Genomic DNA, 8,493 nt, shown 5'->3' with positions numbered 1-8,493 from the left:
AAGTTACTGAATCTCTTAGCATCAGCTTTATCCTCTATGAAAAATAAGACTTTTCCCTGCATTATTGCATGTGAGATGAGATGCTGACAGACACAAGCCTGGGAGCGCCCTGCTGAGTACTTCCCTCACTGTATTCACGTCCCTTCACAGCTCATAATTTCTGCTTTTGGGGCTTCCCTCGTGGGTTTGTCTTTTGCTACATGGATGTATTCTTTTATCTCCTTGTGATTTTAAGAGATATAAACTACATTTTTAAAATCTTACCAATTGCTTTGCTTCTCAAAAAAAATTGTATTTCTCACCTTCTTTCCTTTTTTGTAAAGAATGCAACAGTGGATTTTTTTTAAAGTCCTCTAACATTAGATGAGAAATTTAACAAATCTCAAAGAAGATTTGTTAAATTTCAATGCCATTTAAACTGGAATCCCGTTCCCAAAATTTGTCCCACTTTTGAGAAATATAGAAAACACCAAAACATGAATTTATCTAGAAGCTATCACAGTAACACACTTAGTTCATGTAGTGATCATTCAGTTTTCACTAGGATCTTGAAAAGTTATACCACGTGTTTGTCCACAATTTTTGTAAATAGCAACCTGTTCGCTCAGATGCAGTAATTAAATACATAGAGGTGAATTTCGGCTTCATGGCTTCAGGCGGAGGCACACCTGCCCATTGCCCCAGCGCGCCGGCGTTGTGCTACTTGGCTGGATGAGAAGATCCCTCAGGACTCTCCATCTGTTTTGTCTGTTTTGTCTGTAAGCTCTTTGGTATTGTGAAGGATGCTGTAATTTGCCCCAAGGTGTTTTTCTGTTATAACTTCAGTAAGTGCAGTTTGCAAGAGGACGACGAGACCCAAAAACCCTGAAAAATTGGTTTTAAAAGTTTTACAGATGGGGCGCCTGGGTGGCTCAGCCGTTAAGCGTCTGCCTTCGGCTCAGGTCATGATCCCAGAGTCCTGGGATCGAGCCGCATCAGGCTCCCTGCTCAGCAGGAAGCCTGCTTTCTCCCTCTCACACTCCCCTTCCCTGTGTTCCCTCTCTCTCTGTGTCTCTCTGTCAAATAAATAAATAAAATCTTCAAAAAAAAAAAAAAAAGGCTGTACAGAAACTGAATATACTTAAAAACCATTGAATTGTACACTTTAAGTGTGAATTGTATGGTGTGCAAATTATATCTCAATAAAGCTTTTTAAAAATAGTACAGAAAGAGGGGCGCCTGGGTGGCGCAGTCATTAAGCGTCTGCCTTCGGCTCAGGGTGTGATCCCGGTGTTCTGGGATCGAGCCCCACATCAGGCTCCTCTGCTTGGAGCCTGCTTCTTCCTCTCCCACTCCCCCTGCTTGCGTTCCCTCTCTCGCTCGCTGTCTCTGTCAAATAAATAAATAAAATCTTAAAAAAAAAAATAGTACAGAAAGAGAAAAATGAGTGCTGGAAGCATTCATGCCATTACACTGGATGTAACTGCTGGAAATGTAATTATATAATTTCAAATTGCTATTAATTATATACACTTGTCTTCATTACTCAATAAATATATTTTTCTATCTGTGAAAAGTATTTGGGTATCTTGGGATAAAATGGAATTCATAATTTTTTCAATTAAAATTAATGGATTTTGGGGCACCTGGCTGGCTCAGTCAAACGTCTGCCTTCAACTCAGGTCATGATCCCAGGGTCCTGGGTTTGAGCCCAACATCGGGCTCCCTGCTCCGCAGAGAGCCTGCTTCTCCCTCTCCCTCTGCCTGCCACTCCCCCTGCCTGTGCTCACTCTCTCTCTCTCTCTGTCAAATAAATAAATAAACAAATTCTTTTTTAAAAAATTAAACTAAATTAAATTAAATAAATGGCTTTTTTTTTCATGTAATGGCTTTTCACTTAGAAACATTTTCAGGGACAAATTAAGGTTGTTAGGCAAGAAAGAGGTTTAGAAACTCTGAGTTAAAGTTTGAAGGGGGGTTAGCTTTGGCAGAGAAGACACTAAGACCCACGGAAATGCCAAACTGATTTGCCCTGAAGGTAGGATGGCATCCTCCACACCCACTGAGAAAGACTTCAGACCTGCAAAATGACGGGGGCCAAGACTATGTAGTGAGTGAGGGGAGGTTAGAGAAGCCAGTGAAAGACAGAAAAACCAGAGAAAATCCAGGAGAGGGCAAACAGGTAGTGACTAAAAGTGACTGGGAAATTGAGTTTGCCGTTCCTCCAGCAGACTGCAGTTTGCGATCATAAAGGAAGTCTGTTGGCTTCATTCAGTTCCAGATTTCAGAAAAAAACATAAATAGCTCCAGGCTTTCAATTAGTGTAAGAGTAATCCTCTAAGATCAAAAGTAACTTCCATCCATTTACTCTATCTTACCTTACTTCGTAACCGCAATTTTCTGCCTTGTTTTTGCAGAGAGAAAAGCTGGAATAGTTTGGGTACTTCTTTAGCAGAAATACTAAAATAAGAGAAATCTGAGCAATAGCACACATAAAAGAATATCTTGAAGGCGCATAACAAAGGTATTACTTAGTAAATCAGAAATTTAGAATCTGGGTAATGCCTAAAGTTTTAACCAAGACATAAAAATATATTATTCCTTCAGTTATTTCCAGTAATAAGACAAAAGAAAAATAAGTATCTGGGTTCTAATCAGCAAGTGCTGATTCTGACCTTCAGTGATATCATTTTTTTCTGATAAAGGATGAAGAATCATTGAATCCAAGAAACAAATAAATTATTTTACAGAGTCTTTTTTTTGGGGGGGGGGGTCTGTTTTGTTTTTTGCTTTTTGGTTTTTTCAAATTACATCTGACCCCAGTCAAGAGTAAGGAAAAGAGTATAGAAGCCAAGAGAAGGGGCACCTGGGTGGCTTGGTCCAGATGTCAAATTTTTTAAATAAAAAGTTGGGAATGAAAATAACAAAAATATAGTTGTACTGAAGAAAATGCCACACATTTCTTTAAATATTTTACTGTAATAACATACGACTATGCATTATTATTTATTTACACTCTATGAAAAGCATACTTATTCAATATAGTTACTCGATCTGAAATTAACTACTTTAAATATATTATTTAACTTTCAGTGCTAATGCATGAATCTCTTTACCTTAAATATAAATAAAAATAGCTCAACACCAAAAAAAATTGTTCAACACCTACTTTACATTATAAGGAATGAGATGCCAGGTATTAAAAGGATCATGAGTCAATATTTTAATTGTTAAAACTTGCAATAATTTTTTTCAATAATTTCTTCTTCGTTTTTCTTCTTTGTCTAGAATAGTCTGTTTTAAGCTCAAAGTAGCATCTTGAAATCCAGGATTTAAGTCTAATACTTTCTTGAAATCTTCCAAAGCATCATCAAAGTATCCTGTACCAGAACCCCAAAAAATGAAAAAGAGTAATAAAACTGAGTATTTCTATACATTATTCATAACAAAGTTCAGATACACATGCCTTTATATTTATGAGCTTTCAATCACACCTAATAAAGGATTTTCTCTTAATAACAATACATGGATGTGTATATCAAAGTAATTTTGCATGTCCTTACAGAATAATTAAAATTAAATTTTTAAATTAGCCTTAAATGAACACTTAAAATTAGCTCTGGGTTTATTTCTTGAAATTTAACAGGGAAATAGCATAAATCATTATAAAATCTCAATAAAATCCTATCACCTACAGTAAAATTAAGAAACAGGAAATTAGCGTTCTAACACTTTAAAAAAGAAACAGTACCTACAGTCCCTTTAATCCAGGGATCTAAAGCCCCTTCACTTTATATTGTCTCATGTGCCTTTAAAAATTTTAACTCAGAAAAGTTTCACAGGTGGTCATCAGCACTGTCCTCATTTCGCAGTTGGGAATGCACAGGCACAAAGTAATGGGGTCACCCTCATCCAGCGCCAGGTCCAATCCCCATCCCAGGGCTCCACTGTGGTCTCTAAAGCCTACCGCAAGCCTAAAATAAAGGCTTCCTTTGTTCCGGGCTCTCCACCCAAATTTTACGTAACTTTAAGACTTGATGATTACTGTATTAGTTTCACATTTGACAGCTCTGAATTCATAAAATACAGTCAAGGACTAAAGGGAAAAAAAAAAATCTTACCCAGCCTATACAGTATCAACCCTCTGTTGTAATACGGAACTTCAAAAGTGGGTTGGACTTGTATGGCAGACGTGTAGTCATCCATGGCTTCATAAAAATCAACCCTGAAGTACTTGATTTGCCCCCTGTTGTTATATGCAGTAGCCAAATCCTCAGGGCTGCATTTGCTTTAAACAAAAAGTTCACATTAAGAACGTGTGTTACCAAATTCCTCTCGTTTCCACTTTCATTCTCTTTTGGGTATTGTCAAACTTCGTAGCCTGTAACATGCGATATCTACGCCGAAAAACCAAGCTGAAGAAGTGAAGGGCGAAGAAATAAAGCAGCGGAATCAATTTTTGTTTAATCCATCATCTACTTTGTAGCATGGTAGCGCTACCCTGTCAGTCCGAAAAACACATTGATTTTATAGTGCGTTCAGAGCCCCTGTGCATTGTCAACTTGTTTTGCAGAATGTGATATTCAAATGATTGTTCGTTTTCTAAGCAGGCAGCATCAGGGCAAAGAAGATAGATCAGATTCATGCTGAGCAAGGAGGAAAAGGCCCCGGAGTTCCAGTTTGCAATGGACATATCACAAAGTGAATCACCAATGTTATTCTCAAATTTTTAAGTGATCCCACCAAAAATGAGATTTTAAATCATTTTTCACCAATAAAGAAATACAAGCTGACCATAAGTGAAAATTCAACATGCTGTCACCCAAGGAGGGGACAGAGCTACCTTCCCTCTCGTTTGAGTTGGGATCGACCCCAAGGCCACACTGGCCTCCTGCGACGAGGACATCGGGGCTCAGGTTCCTTCTGGGGGTCCTGTGTGCCCAACAGGCTCTGTTCCTGAAGGCTCCAGAGGCTGCCCCAGGAGCTCTGAGTGGGCAGAGTCTCCAGTAAGGGCAGCTCCGACCAGCCACCAACCAGCTCAGCAGGTCACCCCTCCCCTGCCAGACGATTCGTTTGCACAGAGAACATTAACAGACTCTGCTCCATGTCAGAGACAATTCTGTTTTCCTTTTTTTTTTCCCCAAAGGTATTCACACATTTGAACCAAACAGAAGAGGCACAGGCTACACTCATCCGTCATTTCTTCATTATGCCCCATCGTGCAAAGTACAGTCCTCAGAAAACATCGTGACTGCAGTCCATGCTAGTAAAAGAGACTTCTGCTAGTATCTAGATCCTTGAGATCTGACAGGCACGGCAACAACTGCTGCCACGAGAGGTACTACTCTCGGGAGTCTCCTTCAAGTCTAAGTTCACTAATGATGGACAGAACTACTGCAGCATGAGAAAACTTGTTTCTGGGACGTATGACAGAGACTGGGTGCAAGAATACTGCTGGACACCACTAGCACCATCGCTGAAACCTGGGGAACAGGAGGACACACTCCCTTCAACTCTCTCTGTTATAATAGTAGGTGAACTGCTACCCAGTAAAAGGTTTTAAGAAAAATGCAGCCTCAGGACTCCAGGAAGGTTTTAGACATTCAATTTTTAAGCTTTGAAACTTTGTTATGAGTTTCTTATATTCATAGGATCATAGAATGTTCGGTTTAGAATTAGACCTCATTACAACAAATTCTAAAAGCCTACTTTTCATGTGGAAACTACTTCGTATTTTAAAGAGATGGGTTAATCATTGAAGCCAAAGTGTTTTTGATGATACTAAGATTTTTGTAATGATAGTATTTATTACACTAGAATTTAACTTGCTAATACAAACGTGGATTTTTTTTTTTTTTTTTTGCATTTGCAAACTTTAGCAAAAAAAGTGGAAGGCTGCACTTTGGGATATGAAAAGAAAATGTCATAAACCATTCAGAGCGACAGGCATGCAAAAATTGCAAATGCTTCTTCAAAATGTTTCAGTGACCCATTATTTTAAGTAATTAATTAAAAAATAAACTTAAGCTAAAAGATATATTTAAGGAAAAACTCTGAAATGACAGAATCCATTTTAAATTCATGAGTTCCTAGAAGAATTTCAGAACTATAAGGACATTAGAAGGTTCATTCAGGCGTGCTAAGCAACCTTCTAGAAACCATGGCAGATTTTCTTTCCTGCTTTGCGAAGAGGCAGATATTACATTTGCTATAAACATACATCGGTGCTTTTAGGCTGAATGTGCAAAGGAGACTAGATGGTGTTAGTATACCTGTTGCTGATAAATACTTTTTGAAACCTATAAGTCTGTTCTTTGAGCTTGAAATGATAGAAAACTACATTTTCTACGTTTACTCTTTTTTTTTTTTTTTTTTGGCATGGGGGAGGCTCAGGGGATGGTGCTACTGTCTTGCTGCCTGTTCAGAAATTTCTATTAACTGTTACTTTGGTGTATTATCAAAATACGAAAGCAGTTTTATTTTTCTGGTTTAATTCCACATGAGTTTAACAAACAGGAGAAGATTTGTAAGCCTCATACAAAAGACAAACTGGCATCCTGTCAAGAAAAACCAAGTCATTGAAGGGAGAGAAGTGATGTTGCAGACAATTCAAAACTGTCAAAAAGCTGTTCATTCCACTGCTCTCTGTTCTGTCTCATCCTAGTCCACACCACTCCATCAACAAGAACAAAGGCAAAACCTGGAGGACCAACAAATGCTACACATCCAGGCATAAAACCAAGGCACTTTGGGCAAGCAGGTATTAGCAGGTGAGGTCACTAGTATCTCAAAAAGAAAGACATTACATGCTTTCTGACAGAAGTACACAGCACCACCTAAAACATACGCTCGCCATAATACCGGACCTGAATTGGATCAAACCTCAGGATTTAACTACCAACTCACAAGCAGTGTAGGAGACATGGGACCGTATTAAATGACATCAGGGGTCTGAATTCAGCAAATCCATAATATGGGCAACTCTCAAGACACACAACTGGCTTCCTCGACAAACTTCAAGGGAAAAAAAAGAAGGGGAGCCTTATAGATTAAAGGACCTGGGGTGCATCCTGACTTGAACCAACTGCTAAAATACACATCAGCCAAACAAAAACACAAACAAAAACGTTATTAATCAATCAGGAGCCAACACTGATTGCATATTTCATATTAAGGAATCATGTGATAATAATGATACTGTGGTTATTTCCGTAAGAATCCTTAATATTTAGAAACGCATTTTTAAATACTCATGGATATGTGTGGGTGAAACGGTAATATTTAGGCCAAGTGATATCCTCCCCCACTACACACACACACACACACACACAGTGAAAAACGAAACACCCTTGCGGTGACGTGGTGGCTGGAGTCGCGGTCCCATGTACCAGCGAGTCAACTCGCCGTCTCCAGGTCTCAGATATCCGCCTGCTAAAATGACAGGTGGAAAAGCCCTATCCGCTCTAAGTCTTGGGTCAGTGAGAAACTTAGGAGAACCCCCAGGGGGAAGGCAGGCGGCGCCGCAGGTATCCCGGAGGAACGCGCTCCTCGCCGACCTTCTGGAAAGACAAACAGTCCGCCCGCTGCATCCTCGGTGCCGGGGAGCTCAGGAGCTGACCGAAGGATCTGACGACCCCTGCCTCCCACCTCCCGGAGGCGCCGACGCCCCACTTCTCGCGATAGTTACCTCCCGGGCGCCGCTCCCACGGAGCCTGCACAGGCGCACTGGCGAATGTAAGCGGAGTACAGCGCCTCGGCTTCCGCGAATTCGCCCTTCTTGAAGTGAGCTTGGGCGAGTGTCAACGTTGCGTGGCTTTGTTGCCCTTGCTGTCCATCCATAGCGGTCGGAGCCTAGCTTTCCGCGTAGAAAAGGGGTTGACTTCTGGGCGATTACAGGCGGTACCACAGAGCCACTTCCGCACTCCCGGAATTTGACAGCAAAACCTCGGCGCTTACTAAGGGGGAGGTTTGTGCCTTCCGAGGACCCATCATCTCGCGAGATCAATCAACACGAGGCTGGCGGGGAATTCAGACGGCCTGACCCCGCTGAAGTGCGGTTGTGTTATTAATTGCTGCTTCCGCCTGCTCCGTTTTCCAGAAAAGCAGTAGATTGATGGGCCCAAACTGGTTTCCGAGTCCGTGGACTGATGTTGCCAAGAGCTTGTCCTTTGTTACGCGAGTTGTGGGGGAAGGGAGCCTCACCATGCCGGAAGCAGACCTTGGTTTATTTTAGGAATGGCTCAGGGGCCCGCAGATTGATTGTAGCGCCCCTCGGGGTTGAGCGTCCACTCTTAGCAAAACACCTGGTAGTGGGTGATCTGAGTAGGCTGCGGTTACTCTGAGACACTGTGGAAATCCCTAGAGCTGAGTTGTCCGAATTCAGATTACCATTTATTAGCTCCAAGAGCCTAGACTGCACACTTCTCAAACCTCTGGAATAGTGTGAAGATCCATTAAATAATACTTTGTGCTGTCAGTCTGGTCTGTTATGTTATTTTACATTCCCTGGCTATT

General features: G+C 40.9%; 1 protein-coding gene across 1 annotated transcript; it reads right to left on the bottom strand.

Annotated features, from left to right (window-relative positions):
* Positions 1-2,938: 2,938 nt before the first annotated feature.
* Positions 2,939-7,957, bottom strand: TTC32 (tetratricopeptide repeat domain 32). The gene is made up of 3 exons (XM_026519362.4): positions 7,667-7,957; positions 4,101-4,267; positions 2,939-3,359 (listed from the first exon to the last, which is right to left on the bottom strand). Exons 1-3 carry the CDS (start codon positions 7,816-7,818, stop codon positions 3,232-3,234), a joined length of 447 nt encoding a protein of 148 aa, XP_026375147.1. The 5' UTR covers positions 7,819-7,957; the 3' UTR covers positions 2,939-3,231.
* Between the last annotated feature and the right edge of the window lie 536 nt (positions 7,958-8,493).

This window comes from Ursus arctos, unplaced genomic scaffold (genome assembly GCF_023065955.2).
Source record: "Ursus arctos isolate Adak ecotype North America unplaced genomic scaffold, UrsArc2.0 scaffold_8, whole genome shotgun sequence".
In the NCBI taxonomy this organism is placed as follows: Eukaryota; Metazoa; Chordata; class Mammalia; order Carnivora; family Ursidae; genus Ursus; species Ursus arctos.
This window is presented reverse-complemented; position numbering and strand designations above follow the sequence as displayed.